This window comes from Gallinula chloropus, assembly GCF_964237585.1.
Source record: "Gallinula chloropus genome assembly, chromosome: 3".
NCBI lineage: Eukaryota > Metazoa > Chordata > Aves > Gruiformes > Rallidae > Gallinula > Gallinula chloropus.
In genome coordinates this window covers 122,907,583-122,925,478 of record NC_140087.1, presented here as the reverse complement: position 1 = coordinate 122,925,478, position 17,896 = coordinate 122,907,583, and the positions used below count along the sequence as shown (strand labels likewise).

General features: G+C 68.1%; 2 protein-coding genes across 2 annotated transcripts; one reads left to right on the top strand and one right to left on the bottom strand.

The window, feature by feature from the left end:
- Positions 1-3,382: 3,382 nt before the first annotated feature.
- Positions 3,383-7,228, bottom strand: LOC311189542 (translation initiation factor eIF2B subunit delta-like; the record flags this gene model as incomplete). Its single annotated transcript, XM_084261205.1, has 4 exons — positions 3,383-3,622; positions 3,778-3,958; positions 4,049-4,377; positions 7,081-7,228. The coding sequence occupies 4 exons, from the start codon at positions 7,226-7,228 to the stop codon at positions 3,423-3,425; spliced, it is 858 nt and encodes a 285-aa protein (XP_084117331.1). The 3' UTR covers positions 3,383-3,422.
- A 1,100-nt stretch (positions 7,229-8,328) lies between these two features.
- TMEM214 (transmembrane protein 214) lies at positions 8,329-17,506 on the top strand. Its single transcript, XM_084261651.1, has 17 exons — positions 8,329-8,500; positions 9,609-9,811; positions 11,225-11,375; positions 12,123-12,257; positions 12,626-12,708; positions 12,876-12,981; positions 13,321-13,402; positions 13,672-13,773; positions 13,863-14,004; positions 14,414-14,505; positions 14,588-14,636; positions 15,355-15,468; positions 15,683-15,800; positions 15,977-16,073; positions 16,794-16,950; positions 17,051-17,202; positions 17,295-17,506. The coding sequence occupies exons 1-17, from the start codon at positions 8,362-8,364 to the stop codon at positions 17,419-17,421; spliced, it is 2,049 nt and encodes a 682-aa protein (XP_084117777.1). The 5' UTR covers positions 8,329-8,361; the 3' UTR covers positions 17,422-17,506.
- Positions 17,507-17,896: the final 390 nt, after the last annotated feature.

The following is a 17,896-nucleotide window of genomic DNA, read 5'->3' as shown; positions in this document are numbered from 1 at the left end:
ACACCCGGCCCCGGTCCGCGGTGCGGGGGGCCGGGGGGACACCGCCGGCCCACGCGGGATCCCCGGGTCCTGCGACAGAACGGACCCGATGAGCTCTGCGGTTCCTGCCATCGCTTCTCGGCACCGCCCCTGTGCCGCTGCGATCGCCGCGTTTCGCGGTGCCGCCGGCTCCGGGCCGCAGTTACCGGAGACACATTCTGCGTTTCTCCCGGCTGCGGAGTCAGTTCCCGGCGTTACCGGTCATGGAGGTGTCGGCGCCCGGCCCGAGCCCCGCGGTGCTGCGGGAGGCACCCGGGCCGGGACACAACCGCGCCGCGTTGTACGGCCCGGGACAGATGCTGGGTGCCGGGTGCGGGCAGACCTGGCGGCACCCGCGCGGATCAGAGGAAGGTGAAACAAGACGCCCGAAAAACCGCTCAGGCTCCAGTGACCTCACGCCAACTACTGTCTGTCTTTGCACCACCGAGCCAGGGGAGAGCGCGAACGCAGTCCCCCACTACCACAAATTATGCAGTCGAGTTTCCCGCATTTGGGGAAATCGCAGGGGTCAGCACACCCGGAGTGCAGGGGATGAGCCTCGCCCTGGGAAAACCACCTGCCTGATCATGGTGTCTCCCCTGCCAGGTAAGTATGACCCATTCTCCGCGCACCCCCGCCGCCCCGCCCCGCACACACACACAGGCCGCGGCGACCGCGGCCCGCGGGCTCCCGGCATGCCGCGCGGCGACGATCTGCATGGACCAGCCCCCGGAGCCGCAGGCCCCGCCCCGCCGCTTCTCCCCAGCGCAGCCGCAGCCACAGGGAGAAGCTCAAACCCCAGGTCGGGCCCCTCGTCCGGCTCCGGCCGCGCCCCTCCCGGGATAACGGGACCGGGATCAGCCCTCCGCACTCACGCCGCAGCTGGGCCGGGCTCCACCGCTCACCCCGCACGTGGCTCCGGTCACTCACACCAGCAGCTCGGCAGCTCGAAACCCACTTTCCATCCCCAGCCCCACAGCGTGTCCAAGGTCGGTACCGATCCCCGGCACCGGAGATGCGGCTCCCCCGGGAACCCCGCCCGGGCCTCTCCCGGGACAGGCACTTCTCCCCCTACACCCACAGAGCAGGACGCTGCTGCGGAAGAGCACAGCTCACCCTGGGCCTGTTCCAACGTGCCCGGTCCCAAACCGGATCCCCTTGGGCACCGGTGACCTGGTACACACACCCTGTGCAGGGCGTCTCCTGCGGCTCGTGGGAACCCCCCGAATGACCCGTCCCAACCTGGAGAACAGACCAAATCCCAACGCACCCAGCACACAGCGAGTGTGCCCCAAGCAAGACCTGCACAGCCAGAGCGCTTTAGAGAACATACAGGTGACCTTATTCCTTTAGATGGCCCTTGCCAGCCCCTGCGCTGGCCTGACTGAGGTGAGGAGTCCCTTGGGAAATCCGGGGGATACCCTGGGGCGTCCAGTTCTCAGTGGGACCCACACCAAGCAGAGAGAGGGTCCCCCCGGGTCTCCAGAGCTGATGCCATGAAAAGCTGAACTCACAACTCATCAGCCCCGGTGACCCTGAAGCAGTTGGAGGGGGGGCAGCCCGAGCAGCAGCTGAGCCCCACACACTGCTTGTCACTTCCAGAGGACAAACAGACGGAGCCTCCGTGGGCTGGGACAAGGACAGTGTAGTGACAGAAGCACCGTGAGAGGGGAATGGCAACGGGCAGTTACGCTCACACCCGGTGATAACGCAGAGCACCTGACCCACCCGACGGCTCCAGAGGGCTCCACAATGCAGGGACTGAGCGACCGACCCACCCAAGGCCCCAGACGCACTCGGACTGTCCTGGAGGCACCAAGCCCCTGCCCCTCCCAAGCCAGCCCCTCGTATGGGGAGGGATGTCAGGTGGGGAGGAACCAGCCCGGGCTGACTCAGTTTCCCTGGGCAGACTGAGCTGCCCCGGGCTGGCTGCGCGGGGAGCTGAGCTCTGGCCTGGCTGCAGCCAGGACCTGCCAGGCGTTCAGGGGATCGATCGCTCCTCCCAGTGCGCCCTGAGCGAGCTGGTGGCACCGCTCACACACAGCCCGTCCAGGCACAGTCAGGACCTTCCCGAAAATGACTGACAGACCCACTACTGTTCTGAGAACCCATTGCCAGAGGCTTCCCCCGTTTCCCGCATCCGTACTTCAGCCTTTCCGTGGTCTCCAAGGACATTGTCGCTCCTTTCCTTCATCCCCTCATCTTCCTCACTGTCTGTGCTGTGAACTCCAGCCCTCCCCTTCCTCTTCTTGCCCACCGGAGCCGCAGGCTGGGCTGGGCCCTGCTCGGGGGGAGTTTTCCTCTTCCCGCAGACAAAGCTTCCGGGGTGCCGGGCCCCGCGTCGTAACGCCACGGCTGCCGGGTGCGGGGCTGGGACCCGCACACCTCCGCACAGCGAGTCTGGGCCAGAATCTGGGCCGCTGGGTGCGAGACTCCCCCAGGTGGGTTTCGGGCTCTGCACGAGAAGTATCGGATCTGCGTTTGCACCACTGAGCCAGGGGAGAGCGCGAACGCAGTCCCCCACTACCACAAATTATGCAGTCGAGTTTCCCGCATTTGGGGAAATCGCAGGGGTCAGCACACCCGGAGTGCAGGGGATGAGCCTCGCCCTGGGAAAACCACCTGCCTGATCATGGTGTCTCCCCTGCCAGGTAAGTATGACCCCCTCTCCGCGCACCCCCGCCGCCCCGCCCCGCACACACACAGAGAACGCGGCGACCAAGGGCCGCGGGCTCCCGGCATGCCGCGCGGCGCTGATCTGCATGGACACGCCCCCTCGTCCCGCATGGACACGCCCCCTCCCGCCGCTTGGCTGCCCCAGCCCCGGCTCAGAACCCCCTCTCAGGGCGCCGGCCCGGGTAACGGGCATCCCGCCCTGCTCCCCCGGGGATAGGGCACAGGGTCGGCAGGCTCCAGGGAGGAGCGCGGCCAGCCCTGCTGGGGAACTCACCGTCTGAGAAGGGGCTGGGAATGCCACGGCTCGGGGAAGACATCCCTCTGCCTCTGCCCAACCCCCCCGCCTCCGCTCAGCCCGGGCCCCGCACCAGCCCCTCTTGTGGGGGCGGCGCCGGGGGCCGCAGGGTCGGTCAGGGGCACTGGGCTCCCCGGGGCAAACCCAGCGTGAGCGGCTGCCGGAGGAGGTACAGACAGGGGCTGCCACCCTGGTGCCCCCCGGCCTCCCAGGGCCTAGAGGGGCCCAGGGCCTGGGATGATCTTTCCCGGCGGGTGCCCGGAGTGGGAGCGGAGGGGCTGGGCAGGAGTGCTGGTGCGCCCAGGGAAAGCGCAGAGCTGAGCGGCGGCGACACGGGGCGGCGACACGGGGCAGCAGGGCTCCTGCCGCGCCATGGAAGGCAGACAAGCTGTGTGGTGAGGCTGGTTTATTAGTGTCCGTGCGGCTGCTCCTACTACTGATCCACGTTCTTGACGCGCAGGACCACAGGCACAGAGGTGCAGGGGATCATGCCCAAGTCCGTGATGACCAGATCCACCAGGTCAGGCGGGGTCACGTCGTAGACCAGGTTGAGGAGGCGCAAGGACTTGTTCTCTGCCCAGTCGCCCAGCTGGGCCTGGCCCTTCCGCAGCACGATCAGGTCATCGGGGTCATCTGTGGGGAGAGGAGCGGCAGGATCAGGGGAGGGACAGACGGCACCTCTCCACCCTGCCCCAGGAGCACGTAGCACCTGCCAGGCCACCCTCGCCCGGGAAGGGGAACGAGCAGCCCAAACTGGCTGGCAGGGGGAGGACGGGGCAGGAACGTACCCAGCTCGTTGGACACAAAGGAGTCTGTCTGCACCCGCTCACAGAACTTGTAGGTCTCGCAGCACACCAGGACGGGCACGTTATAGGCCTTGGAGACCAGCGCTATCTGCGACGTGCCCACCCGCGACATGACGGAGCCGTTGGCCAGCAGCGTGTGGGCTCCCAGCAGCACTTTGGAGACCTGGCAGGGGGAGCGCGGGGCTCTGTCAGCACCTTCCCGCAGGCCCCAGCCTCCCCTGTGCCCGGCCCTGCCCTGGGCGCGGCCTCTCACCTCGGGCAGCACGTAGGAGATGGCGTTGATCATCACGTAGGTGCAGTGGATGCCCTTGCGCACCAGGCGCCGCAGCGTCTCCCGGCCCTCCAGCCGCGGCCGGCTGTCCACCACCACCACCCGGAACGCTCGGCCCTTCTTCACGTGGGCGTCGCACAGCGTGCGGTTCACCAGGGAGGAGCTGCGGGACAGCGCTGAGGAGGCTGCCCCGGGACCCGGGCCGGCGCCCGGCATGGCCCGGCAGCACAGCCCGGGGCTGCCCCGGGACACCGGGCCGGGCTCCAGCCCGGGGCCAGGAGCCTGCCCTTGGCACCGGCTCCGCTCTGAGACTCCTCAGGTCGGGCCAGGCAGGGGGGTTCTGGTGGGATCTGGCCCAGGGACGGGCCCGACGTGCGCTCGATGCAGCAGAGCCCTGGCACCAGCTGCCCTGGCAGGTCCCTGGGCACCTCCAGCCCAGACAGAGCAACTTCTCTTAACCAGGGTCTCTCCCCAAGACCCCCGCGGGCTCGTGCTGCCAGGGATGAGTCCGGGCAGCGCTGAGGTTCACACTTGCTGTTACAAGCGCTGTCCCTTCTACACTCCCCCTGCTACACCCGCTTCCAGGGCCCCTCTCCCTGGTACCATGAAGGGTCTCAGCCCTGGGAAGAGCCGCGTCTCGGCCCTCCCTGGGAGCAGCACTGACCTCCCCCTGTCCACAACCACCGTGAGGGATTCCCCGGGGGATTCCCCCTCCAAACCCTCTCCCAGTTTCCTTCTGGTAACGCTCCAGGCCCGCACTGGCCTCCTGCCCCTTCTCCTTCCCCCACCGACCTCCCAGGAGGCACATGGCTCCTGGCTCAGCAGTCTCCAGCTCCCTTTCCCAGCTCCACTCCCTGGGACACAGCCCCTCTCCCGTTTTGCTTCCTGACACAGGACGTTGCTGTAGGTTGTTCCCAATGCCGGCGAACACCCAGGGCTGCCCTGTGAGTGCCCTGCACTGAGGGGTGACCCTGGGGTCCTCCAAACGCCTGACTCTGGACAGAGGGAACGGTGCCGAGCCCTGGAGAGGAACAGCAGAGGGTCAGGATGAGCCTGGCCGATGGTGCTGGCTTTGGGCTGCTGCAGGCACCTCCCACTGCTGGGCCACTGCTGGGTGTGGGACGGCCAGGCGGGCAGGCAGCACCAGCCTGGGCTCTCTCACGCTGAGTCTGAAGTGCCAACACAGCTACATCGCCCAGTGCAAGCTTGATCAGAGCCTCCTGTTGCTTCCCCTAACGAGTCCAAGGGCTTCCAGCATCCAGCCTGTCCCAGCATTGGCTTGCCCACCTCCCAGGGCGGGACGGGGTCCAGCTGAGCTCTCTGCTTCCCTAAAGGACCAACAAATCCCATGTCCCTGACCCAGGGCCACACTCTGCTCTGTCCCAACACCCTCACACAGGCTCTGCTGTGTTTGTGACCGGTGGGGCAGGACTGCTCCTGGGGACCTCATATTAGGGAGAAGTTCCTTCCAGAGAGAGTGGTGAGGGGCTGGAAGGGGCTGCCCAGAGAGGGGGTGGGTGCCCCGTCCCTGGGGGTGTTCTAGGCCAGGTTGGCTGGGGCCCTGGGCAACCTTGTGTAGCTCCAGGGCTGGAGGTTGGTGTCCCTGCCTGTGGCAGGGGGTTGGAGCTCTGGGATCCTTGGGGTCCCTCCTAGCCCAGCCCAGCTGGAATTCCATGATAAACCACACAGCTCAGAGCTGTCCCAAAGCTGGACCATCCCTGGGGCTGCGCTCCCGGAGCCGTGTGCTCCTTCCCCCCCAACCCCCCCCTTATGCTGAGCATGATGTGATTGGCATGGATACCCTCTTTGGCCAGTTCGGGTCACCTGTCCTGGCTGTGTCCCCCCCAGCTCCCTGGGTGCCCCCCCCCTTCTTGTTTGCAGGGCAGGATGGACAACTGAAAAGTCCCTGACAGCTCCACAACAGGTAAACCACCCAGTGCCACCAGTGCTGCTCCCATCCCAGCTCCCAAACGCAGCATTCCGCCAGCTGCTGGAAAGAAATCACCTCTCTGAGGGCTGAATCCAGGCCAGCCCCCACCCAGGGGAAACCACCCCCCCCGAGAGGGCTCCCTGCAAGCAAAGGGGCTGTGGAACAAGGCCAGCCCGAGGCTGGGCAAGCCCCTGATGGGGACGGACATTAAAAACCCAGCCAGACAAACTGCTGGGCACGGGGGAGTCGTTCCCTGCGGAACCCTTGGCCAGAGTGTGACAGGACAGGACAGAAACCTGCGGGACCTGCAGCAGAAGATCCTGAAGAGACAGAGGGCCCAGGGAACAACTTCTTACAGCGTGGGCTGTCACGGGAACGGGAGTCAGAGTGCAGCCCCCCCATCCTGCGGGGAAAGAAGCCGGACGGGATTTACTGAGTGGTGCAGGATTAAGGGGAGTAAACGGGACTGCTGAAGATCTGCACCCTGTGCTGGGCCAGCCCCGCACCGTGCTGAGGAGTGTGGGGCAGAGTGTGGGGTGTGAGAGATGCTCTGCTGTCTGCCTGCGGCCAAGGGAAGCCAGAAGGCATCTGCCTGGGCGTGGGGAGGTCCTACCGCTGGCGGGCGAGAGGAGGAAGGGGAGGGCTGGAGTCCAGGGCAGAGACAGTGAGGAAGATGAGGGGATGAAGGGCCAGATGTGCTTGTGGGTCCAGGTGTGTGTCCAGGCGGGGCGAGGGGGCGTGTCCATGCAGATCAGCGCCGCGCGGCATGCCGGGAGCCCTTGGTCGCCGCGTTCTGTGTGTGTGTGCGGGGCGGGGCGGCGGGGGTGCGCGGAGAGTGGGTCATACTTACCTGGCAGGGGAGACACCATGATCAGGCAGGTGGTTTTCCCAGGGCGAGGCTCATCCCCTGCACTCCGGGTGTGCTGACCCCTGCGATTTCCCCAAATGCGGGAAACTCGACTGCATAATTTGTGGTAGTGGGGGACTGCGTTCGCGCTCTCCCCTGGCTCGGTGGTGCAAAGACAGACAGTAGTTGGCGTGAGGTCACTGGAGCCTGAGCGGTTTCTCGGGCGTCTTGTCTCACTTTCCTCTGATCCGCGCGGGTGTCGCCAGGTCTGCCCGCACCCGGCACCCAGCATCTGTCCCGGGCCGTACAACGCGGCGCGGTTGTGTCCCGGCCCGGGTGCCTCCCGCAGCACCGCGGGGCTCGGGCCGGGCGCCGACACCTCCATGACCGGTAACGCCGGGAACTGACTCCGCAGCCGGGAGAAACGCAGAATCTGTCTCCGGTAACTGCGGCCCAGAGCCGGCGGCACCGCGAAACGCGGCGATCGCAGCGGCACAGGGGCGGTGCCGAGAAGCGATGGCAGGAACCGCAGAGCTCATCGGGTCCGTTCTGTCGCAGGACCCGGGGATCCCGCGTGGGCCGGCGGTGTCCCCCCGGCCCCCCGCACCGCGGACCGGGGCCGGGTGTCCCGCAGCAGCACGCAGCGCCCGGCCCGGCCACCGCCCGTCTCCCCGTCGCATCGCTTGTCTGGTCCATCACCGGTCGCAAAGTGCATCTGCGCTGGGTTTGATTAATAAACGGCAGGTTACACCGTGTCCCGCGTCCGACAGCAGGGTGGAGGTCGGTGTTCCGGGCGGCCGAGCCGGAGCTGCGAGCAGGAAAAGCATCAGCGGTCCGGGTCGACATTCCCTTTCCTCGGGAGAGCGCGACGGGCAGCGGGACAGCGGGATTTAGACGAGTCGAAAAACCACGTCTCATGATACAACCGCGACAATAAAACCTGTCTTTGCACCGGCGAGCCAGGGGAGAGCGCGAACGCAGTCCCCCACTACCACAAATTATGCAGTCGAGTTTCCCGCATTTGGGGAAATCGCAGGGGTCAGCACACCCGGAGTGCAGGGGATGAGCCTCGCCCTGGGAAAACCACCTGCCTGATCATGGTGTCTCCCCTGCCAGGTAAGTATGACCCACCCTCCGCGCACCCCCGCCGCCCCGCCCCGCACACACACCCAGCACGCAGCGACCGCGGGCCGCGGGCTCCCGGCATGCCGCGCGGCGCTGATCTGCATGGACACGCCCCCTCGCGACTCCAGGCCTCTCCTCTCCTCCGCCCCGGGCCGCCCCTTCTGACTCTCTCCCGGGGGAGGGGCGGGGCCGGTCCCTGTCCTGGGAGGGGCCGGCGCGTGGGCGGGGCCAGAGAGTGGGCGTGGCCGGAGCGACCTTGTGACGTGTCTCCCGGGGGCGGGACCGAGACGTGGCGCCAGGCGCGCGGGCCCCGTTCTGGCGCCGCCGCCAATGGGGGCGGTCGGCGTGCGCACGCGCCCCGCGCCGCCGCTCGCGGTCCTTGCGCGCGCGGCGATGGCAGCGGCGGGGCCGGGCGCGGCCCCGGGCGGGGGGCGCTGGGAGCTGGTGCGGAAGGGCCGGCGGCCCGCGGGGGGCTCCGGCGCCCGCCGCGCCCTGGGCGAAGCCAACGCCGGCCGCGCGTCGCCCTTGGCCGGTGAGAGCGGCGGGGCCGGGGGGCGGCGGGGGGCGGCCGGCTCCGGGCGGGCGGGGACGAGCCCATCCCCGGGCCCCAGAGTCCCCATCCCCGGCCCCATCCCTGTCCCCACTCAAATTCCTCTCCTGGGCCCATCCCGGCCCCTGTTCCCATCCCGGCCCCTGTTCCCATCCCAACGCCCCTCCCGGTCCCCCTCCCGATCCCGGTCTCCATCCCAGCCCTGTCCTGGCCCTCATCCCAGTCCCTGTTCCCGTCCTGCTGCCCTTCCCTGTCTCCATTGCAATCCCCATCTCTGTCCTCTCGGTCCCGATGCTAATGTCCATCCCGATTCCCGTCCAATTCCCATCCCTGTTACCTCTCTCAGTCCTCTCAATCCCCATCCTGGTCCCGATCCCCATCCCACTCCCATCCCAATTCCCATCCCTGTTACCTCTCTCAGTCCTCTCAATCCCCATCCCGATCCCCATCCCAATCCCCATCCCAGTCCCATCCCAATTCCCATCCCTGTTACCCCTCTCAGTCCTCTCAATCCCCATCCCACTCCCATCCTGGTCCCCATCCTGGTCCCCATCCCGATCCCCATCCCACTCCCATCCCAATTCCCATCCCTGTTACCCCTCTCAGTCCTCTCAATCCCCATCCCGATCCCCATCCCAATCCCCATCCCAGTCCCATCCCAATTCCCATCCCTGTTACCCCTCTCAGTCCTCTCAATCCCCATCCCACTCCCATCCTGGTCCCCATCCTGGTCCCCATCCCAATCCCCATTCCACTCCCATCCCAATTCTCATCCCTGTTACCCCTCTCAGTCCTTTCAGTCCCCATCCCACTCTCATCCCGTTCCCCGTCCTGGTCCCCATCATGATCCCCATCCCACTCCCATCCCAATTCCCATCCCTGTTACCCCTCTTGGTCCTCCTCTCAATCCCCACCCCACCCCCATCCCACTCCCATCCCAATTCCCATCCCTGTTTCCCCTCTCGGTCCTCCTCTCAATCCCCACCCCGATCCCCATCCCAGTCCCATCCCCATCCTCATCCCCACTGTGACGCGGCCCGGCGTGCCCGTGGCGCTCCCGGTGAGCCCGTTGCACGTTCCCTGGCCGCAGCCCCCATCGCCACCTCCGACACCATCTTCGAGCTGGGCTTCGAGAAGGCTCTGAAGCGGCAGAACAAGGAGCAGGTCCCTCCCGCTGCCGTGGCCCCGCCGCCGCACCGCAAGCAGCACGCGGTGGCCAAGAGCGCGAAGAAGCCGACGGCCAACGGCACCAAACCGGGCAAAAGCCGCTCGCTGGAGGAAGCCCTGAGAGCCGTGAGTGCGCAGCCGGGCCGGGCGGTCCCAGCGCCGGGCGGTCCCAGCGCTGCGGGTGCTGCCTGTCCTGGGTGGCCCGTGGCGACGCGGCAGAGCCGAAGCTCCGGCTGCGGGAAATCTGGTGGGAGGGAGCGGCACAGGGAGTGTGGCACCCTCTTTGGGCTCAGCCTCACCGCTCGGCTCCACTGCTCCTCGGCAGGAGAGGCGGCCAGGTCCTGCACCCCTCTGTGCCGGGAGAGCCCTGGGCTCCTTAACCGCATCCCCACCCGGGCGCAGGGACGGCCGTGGCCCTGGGACGGGCAGTTGGGCTGTGGGAGCAGAGGAGGTGGTGCTCGGGGCTCTGGGGGGCACGAGGCTGGCCCGGGAGCCGTGTGGAGCCGTGTGGAGCTGTGCCTGTGCCACCGGCACATGAGCAGCTGGAAGGAGCTCTGGTTTCCCTCCCCACTGCCGGAGGGGTGCCCGGAAAGCATCGCTGCCTTCAGCAGCTCCAATGAATCTGTGGATCGTGTTTGTCCTCCTGCCATCTCTGTGCTCACGGGGGAGGGCGCAGGGGTCCCTCTGCTCCGTGGGGCACCAGCAGCTCTCTGCCTCCAGCTTCTCCATGGCCAGACAGCTCTGAGCAGGGATCACAAGCGCTGAGTCGCAGCTGATCTCCCTTGGCCGAAGCAGCCTGGGGCCCACGGCGCTTGTCCTGTCGCTGCTCCACGCGGCCCCGTGTGCTGTTGGGCGACTGCTGCTCCCTTGGCGTCCCGGAGCTGTTTGGACATCGTGGCAGGAATGTTCCTTCGTTCCTCTCTCTGGGACGTTTGCTGAAGGCACCGTGGGACGGAAGGTGCCCGTCTCGGGTGCTGTAACGTGCTGTGGCCGGGCACAAACGTCGGGCTCAGCAGAACTTCCAGGAGCTTTTAAAGCTTTGCCACGTCCCCCAAACTCCCCGAAGGGCGGATGGGGTGCTGGCACCCCGAGTTCTGAAGCAGCTGCCAGCACGTTTTCAGGAGGGAGGTGAGGGGGTGCGAGCCGATGCCCGCGGGTGGTGCCATCCCCTGCCCGGAGCGAGCCTTGGGGATGCCGGTTTGGTGCCAGGAGAAGCCGTCCACATGAGTGCAGAGCTGTGGTTGGAGCAAGAGCCTGGGGATGGCTCTGAGGAGGGCTGAGGGCTCCCTCCTGCAGTGTGCCGGTGCTGCTCGGCCACCCCGCATTTCCCCAGGCGGGTTCTGGGCTGACCTGGAGCCGGTGTGGTTCCAGCACAAAACGTCTCCAGGCTCGTGCCCCTGTTTGCGTTAGTGGGGCGGGGTGGGGGGTTTCCACGCAGGACGGGCTGCGCGCTCGGGGCGAAGGTGATGCAGGTGCTCAGGGTTCCCTCTCTCCTTTCCCTGTGTCCTGGCGTGACCATGTTGCATCCACCACTCCCAGCTGGACTTGGCGGATCTGCAGAAGGAGCTGGATAAGAGCCAGAGCGTGTTCCCCGAGAACCCCTCCGTCTGGGTGAAGGACCTGGCCAGCTACCTCAACTACAAGCTGCAGGCGCCCAGGAGCGACCCCATGCTCAGCCAGCACCCGCACGGTGAGGGGGGGGGTCCCCACTTCGCGCTGGAGCCAGCCCCACGGGAGGAGGGGAAGGGGTGCGGGGCCAGGCTCTTGGCTCTTGGCCAGGTTTATCCTGCACAGTTCCCAAGAGGCGGCTGTTGGGAACATCGGGGTGGGACAACAACGGGCGGAGATGTGAAGGGGAAGCAGTTCCTCCTGGCTGCACCTGGGCAGCATCAGGCAGAGCCCGTCCCGCAGCCTGGGCTGGTCCCTGCGCTTGGGCTCAGCCTCTCCCCTCCAAACTGGTTGGGCTGTGGTATTTTCTGTGCCAGAGCTGCCTTGGGAAACATGGGAGTAGGAAAGGTGTGAGACAGCTCTTTGTTCAGCAAACCAGCCGGGGAGCGATGCTCCGCTCCGGGCACCCGGCTTCCCGGGACTGCAGGGCAGGGACACTGCCTGTGGGGCTGATGGACCAGGGTCAGACCGCCATGGCCGCCCCTTCCTGCGGCGTGGGGGCTCCGCTCGGTCGGGAGGGAGATGCTGGCTGGGTTCTCCCCCTGCACCACGCCGGGCTGCTGCGAGCGCTGCTTAGCAGGGCGGCTGCGGGCTGAAGAGGAGGATGACTGCGGGTAGCGCAGGGTCACCATGGAAAACCCCTGTCAGCCCATGGAGTGGGACAGGGTGACCCTGGCACCGGACCAGCCCCTGGCACCGGACCAGCCCCTGGCTGTGGCTGAAGCGCTCGCCAGGTGACGTTCTTCTTCCCCCCCTGTGTTGGCTGCAGACTACCCGTACTGCCTGGTGAGCAGGGAGCTGCGCAGCATCATCCGGACGCTGCTGGGAAGGTGCTCCAGCGTGCTGGAGCTCTTCTTCGACCACTGCATCTACACCATGCTGCAGGAGCTGGACAAAACCCCGGGTAAGGTGCACTTGGTGGCATCACCACCCCCCAGTATTACGGGGGGATCTTCCACCAGGCGCTGCAGTGCTGCAGCTTTCCGGCACCGGAGCGATGCTGCTCCTCGTCGCTGCTGGATTCCTCCGGGGAGGTGAGGTGGGAAACTCCCCCTGCATGGCTCGGTGCTGCCGGGGCGGCTGCAGCAGGGTGCACGATGCTGTGCTGGTCCGTGGGGCCAGGGGAGTCGGCGTCGCACCCGGCATGGGGCCCAATTGCAGATGGACGGGTGTGTGACATGAAGCGCCCTGCTGGGGGCCTGGGGGTGGGGGTGAGCGGGGTCCCACAGGGCGGGGGGCAGCGGAGGAGACCCCCTGTATGCTCTGTTTCAGGGGAATCCTTGCACGGGTACAGGATCTGCATCCAGGCCGTGCTCCTGCACAGGCCCCGAATCGCCACCGCGAACCTGGGCAAGGTGAGTGCGGCACTGCCGCGCTGCTTCCTCCCGCTCCTCCTCCCGCCAGCAGCCAGGTGGGGGGGCTGGGAATCCCCTCAGCAGCCCTGGGGCTTGTCCCTGCCATGGGCCTCGGGGGGCTGGTTAGTGCCAGGGCCCTTCCTGGCTGACGGCTCTCGCCTTGGCAGTACCTGGAGGTGCTGCGGTCGCACCAGAACAGGCCGGCGAAATGCATCACCGTGCTCTGGGCGCTGGGACAGGCCGGGTTCGCCGACCTCCACGAGGGCCTGAAAGGTGGGAGCCGGGCCGTGGGGTGGAGTGGGTGCCTGACCCCCCCACGGGGGCTCCCCGGGGCTGCCCGTGCATCTCCCCCACTGCTGCTGGCACTGCCTGGCATGTGCTCTGCTGCCAAGCTGGGGAGGGGGCTGTGGCACCTGGGGAGGGGCTGGGGGGCAGGAACTGGGGACCTCATGGAGTAGGTCTGGGGGAGCTCGTTTGGGGAGTGGAGCTACGGGGTCGCTGGGGGGGTATGTACGGTGCCACACAGTGACGGGGCAGTGCCGTGCACGGGGAGGGCTCTGGGGGGGGGGTAACGGCTGGAGCCCCCAGCCCTGACCGCTGCTTGCCCCACAGTGTGGCTCGGCGTCATGCTCCCGGTGCTGGGCATCAAGTCCCTGTCCCCGTACGCCGTCGCCTACCTGGACCGACTGCTGACGTGAGTCGCACCTCGCGCTCGTTACCGCAGCCCCTTCGTTAGGGGAGCGAGCGCCAGCCCGGGCTGAGGGGTGTCCGCGTGTGACGGCACACGGGCGCCCTGGGGCTGCGGCCGGGGGTGCCGGGGGGATGCAGTGTGGGGGGGGCAGAGAACTGCGGTGCCCAGAGCCCCCCACGTGTTCCCAAACCCCCCGGCTCTTCCCCGCCCTGTGCCACCATCAGCCGCTGGTGCGTCGGTCACCCCCAGCGGGGTTTGTTTTGGCTGCCCAGGCTACACCCCAACCTGACCAAAGGCTTCGGCATGATCGGCCCCAAGGACTTCTTTCCCCTCCTGGACTTTGCCTTCATGCCCAACAACTCGCTGCCGCCCAGGTACCGCGGGCACAGCCGCCTCCGAGCGCCGCGGCGCGGGGCCGACACCCCGGTCATCTCACGGTGGCCCCGGTGTCGCCTCCCCCCAGCCTGCAGGAGCAGCTGCGGCAGCTCTACCCCCGGCTGAAGGTGCTGGCGTTCGGCGCCAAGCCCGAGACGGCGCTGCACAGCTACTTCCCCTCCTTCCTGTCCCGAGCGACGCCCAGCTGCCCCCCCGGCATGAGAAAGGAGGTGAGTTCCAAGCTGGTGGCAGCTCCAGCCCCAGCTGCTCTGGGCACCCTGTGCCAGGGCTACCCCCTCCCCAGGAAGGGTTCCTGCCCCCCAGCCCCTCTCCATCCCCCTCCTGCAGCTGGAGGCCGTTCCCCTGGGCCTGGCCCTCCCTGCCCTGGGCACCAGCCCCTCTCCAGCTCTCCTGGAGCCCCTCGAGGGCTGGGAAGGGGCTGGGAGCTCTCCCCAGCAGCAGCTTCTCTTCTCTGGGCTGAGCCAGCCCAGCTCTGCCAGCCTGGCTCCAGAGCAGAGGGGCTCCAGCCCCCCCATCATCTCTGGGGCTCCCACAGCTCCATGTCCCCCTTGTCCTGGGCCCCCAGAGCTGGAGGCAGCGCTGCTGGGGGTCTCACAAGGTCTGTCCCTCTCTCCACAGCTCCTGACCTCCATGAGCCAGTGCCTGAGCCTGGACCCCCTGAGCTTCGGGGTCTGGAGACAGCTGTACACCAAGCACCTCTCCCAGTCCAGGTCAGTCCCTCCCAGCCCACCACCCCCCAGGACTGGGTTCAGCCACTCTCAGAGCCCCTGACCGAGCCCCTTCCCCCCACAGTTTGCTCCTGAACCATCTGCTGGAGTCCTGGGACAGCAGCAGCAAGAAGGTAGGAGTGAGCTGTGCCAGGGTTACGTGGGGTGGGGGCACGGTGTTCCTGTGCCTCTGCCAGGGACCCTGCACAGATATTCTCTGCTCTGCCCTGGGGAGGCCCCAGCTGGAGTCCTGTGTCCAGAGCCCAACACAAGGAAGATGTGGGGCTGTTGGAGAGGGGTCAGAGGAGCCCCGGGGATGCTCAGAGGGCTGGAGCAGCTCCCCATGGAGAGAGGCTGAGGGAGCTGGGCTGGGTCAGCCTGGAGAAGAGAAGGCTGTGGGGGGACCTCACTGCAGCCTCCCCGTCCCTGAAGGGACCCCAGGAACAGGAGGGGAATGGGCTTGTTAAAGGGCAGAGACTGGCAGGACAAGGGGCTGGAGGGAAGCTGGAGGAGGGAAGGGGGAGAGGAGAGACTGGGGGGAAGTTCTGTGCAGAGAGAGTGGTGAGGGGCTGGAAGGGGCTGCCCAGAGAGGGGGTGGGTGCCCCGTCCCTGGGGGTGTTCCAGGCCAGGTTGGCTGGGGCCCTGGGCAACCTTGTGTAGCTCCAGGCCTGGAGGTTGGTGTCCCTGCCTGTGGCAGGGGGTTGGAGCTCTGGGACCCTTGGGGTCCCTCCCAGCCCAGACCAGTCTGGGATTCTGTGATTCCGGGTTCAGCCCCCGTGGTGCTGCCGGCGCGGGGCCGTGACGCGGTGCTGGTGGGTGTGGGGCCGTCAGGCGGTGCTGTCTCTCCCCAAGGTGCGCCAGTCGCTGCAGGAAACCATCCGCTCCTTCAAGGTGACCAACGAGGAGCTGGCGGCGAGACGGCCCGATGGCGACTGCGACGTGGCCGCCTGCGACGCCGCCTGCAAGGTGAGCCCGGCCTCGGCAGCGGCTCCGCGGTGGCGGTCGGCACCGCGGTGTGTGCCCGGCCTGTCCCGGCCTCCGTGATGCCCCGCTGATGGTGCCGGTTTCTGCTGGGAAGCCGGGGCGGGTGGTGCCGGCAGCCGCGCTGCCGGAGGGTGGTCCGGCCACGCTGGCCCTCGCGAGCCGCGCGGTGACGCCGCCCCGTCCTGCTGCCCGCCAGGAGCTGCTGCGCAGGATGAAGGGCCGGGGCTTCCCCTGGTCGCGGCTGCTGCTCGTGCTCCTGGTCTTGGCGTCCGGCTTCCTCCTGCACGACATCCGGACACACGGCTCCTTCCAGGGTGAGGCCCGGCCCGGCGGCTGCTCCGGGGGCTTCCCGGTCCCCTGTCTGCTCGGCAGCCCCTGCCCATCCCTCCTCCCGGGGTGCTGCAGGGCCGCTCGCGCCACGTGTCCCCGGAGAGCCCTGGGGCAGCCGTAGCTGAGGGCTCGCTCAGGGAACGGCTCCTGCCTCTTCCAGCCTCCTCGGCGGCTCGTCTGCTGCGCCTCTCCGGCATCCTGCCGGCCTGGCAGCACGCCTGGCACAAGGTCTCTCACTGCTGCCTCCAGGGGTACAGGTGGGTGGCCGTGGGGCGGGGGGTGGGCAGGGGGGCAGCCAGGCGCATGGCGTGAAGAAGGAGCCTCCCCCCCCACTCTGTGCAGCCTGTTCCCGGGCTCGGGCACCCACAGAGGGAAGCAGTTTGTCCTCCTGCTGGGATGGACCTTCCTGTGCTCCAGTTTGTGCCCATCACCCCTTGTCCTGTCTCTGGGCACCCTGAGAAGAGTCTGACCCCAGCCCCTGGGCACCCCTTTGGCTGTTGATCCATTGAGGAGATCCCCCCCCAGTCTCCTCTCCTCCAGCCCCGGCTCTCTCAGCCTTCCCTCCCCCAGAGATGCTCCAGCCCCTCCTCATCCTCATCCCTTCTCCCAGATCTCTCCAGCAGTTCCCAGTCCTGAATTGGGAGCCCAGCACTGGACACCCAACTCCGGCTGCAGGGCTGAGCAGAGGGGAGGAGAACAGACACACACACCCCCCCCAGACCCCCCAGCCACCCTCTGCCCAAGGCCCCCAGTCCCCATCAGCCCCGAGGTCACAGCGCTGGGCACGGGGAGCTCAGTGTCACCAGGGCTGCAGCTCCTCCTGCTCCCAGCAGCCACCCTGAGCTGTCCTGGGGCCAGGGGCTGTTCCTCCCCAGGGCAGGGCCCTGCCCTCGCCCCGGCTGAACCCACCGGCTCCCTCTGGGCTGGACTCGGGGTGCGTTGCCACAGCTGGGCAGCGCCGTCCCGCTCCCTCGCAGGTGGCTGGAGCAGACGCTGCCGGATCACGGCTCCCGCGCCGCGTCCGTCCTGCGCCCGCAGCTGGAGCTGCTCTGGGTGAAGAGCACGGAGCTGGCCCTGCTCGCCGCCGAGCGCGGCTCCGCGCTGTGCCGCGGCCTGCCCTGGCTGGCCGAGTGGGTAAGGATGGGCGCGGGCGACGCCGGCGGCACGCGGGGCAGGGGAGAGCTGCGGGGGCCGGCGGAGCCCCCTCGGCGCCTGAGCACCGGCTCCCCCGCAGCTCCGGTCCCGCGTCCCTGAGCCCCTGCTGCACTTCGGCGAGTGCGTGGCGGAGCTGCTGCTGTTCCTGGTGCGGGGCTGCCTGCTGCCGCTGCTGGAGTGCGTGGCCGCCGCGCTGCACCGCGCCTGGCAGCGCCTCCTCGACGCCTGCACGTGAGCATCACCGCCGCCGCCCCGCGCGGGCTCCCCGCGCCCACCGCGCCGGCCCGGTGCCGCTCGCTAACCGGCGTCCCTCCCCTTGGCAGCGGCGAGGCGGCGTGGGGCTGCGTGCCGGAGCCGCTGTGGAGCGTCGCCCGTTCCTCCTGGCTGTGCCTGCAGGACGCCGCTCGTGCCGTCGCCGACTGGGCCCTGGCCGTGGTTTCGGGGCGCTGAGCGGGCGCCGCTGGAGCATCCCGCATCCCGCGCGCCGGGGAGCAGCTCCGGCGTGGTGCGGGGGGACGGGGGGCTGGGGGCTGGGGGCTCTGGGTGCGGGGCTGTGCTGGGGACACACGTCTGGGTTTGTTGCACCCCACGGCTCAGCCTCGTCCTTCCGCCCGCGGCCGCGAGGGCAGCCGGGGGGATGCGGGTGGCGGGTCGGGTGTGTAAAGGCACCGCCAGCCCCCCGCACTGGGGAAGGGGTGTGGGGGCACAGTGTGGGGGTGTGGGGGTGTGTGTGGGGGGGTGTCAGGGGGTGTGTGTGTGTCAGGGCGGGTGTGCAGGCGGGGGGTGTGGTGGCACATACATGTGGCCTGGGAGCGGGGGATGTGCACGGGGGGGGGGGGGTGTGCCCAGGGTTGCTGTGCACTGGGGGGGTGTGTGTACGGGGAGGGTGTGCACAGGGGGGTGTGCACTGGGGGTGTGGGTGCAC

What these genes read in the sequence shown, in the direction of transcription:
- TMEM214 (XM_084261651.1), top strand. Translation starts at nt 8,362, where the DNA reads ATGGCAGCGGCGGGGCCGGGCGCGGCCCCGGGCGGGGGGCGCTGGGAG. An exon ending in TACCTGGACCGACTGCTGAC is followed by an intron (nt 13,403 to 13,671) that starts GTGAGTCGCACC and finishes TTGGCTGCCCAG; the next exon opens with GCTACACCCCAACCTGACCA. An exon ending in CCTGCGACGCCGCCTGCAAG is followed by an intron (nt 15,469 to 15,682) that starts GTGAGCCCGGCC and finishes GCTGCCCGCCAG; the next exon opens with GAGCTGCTGCGCAGGATGAA.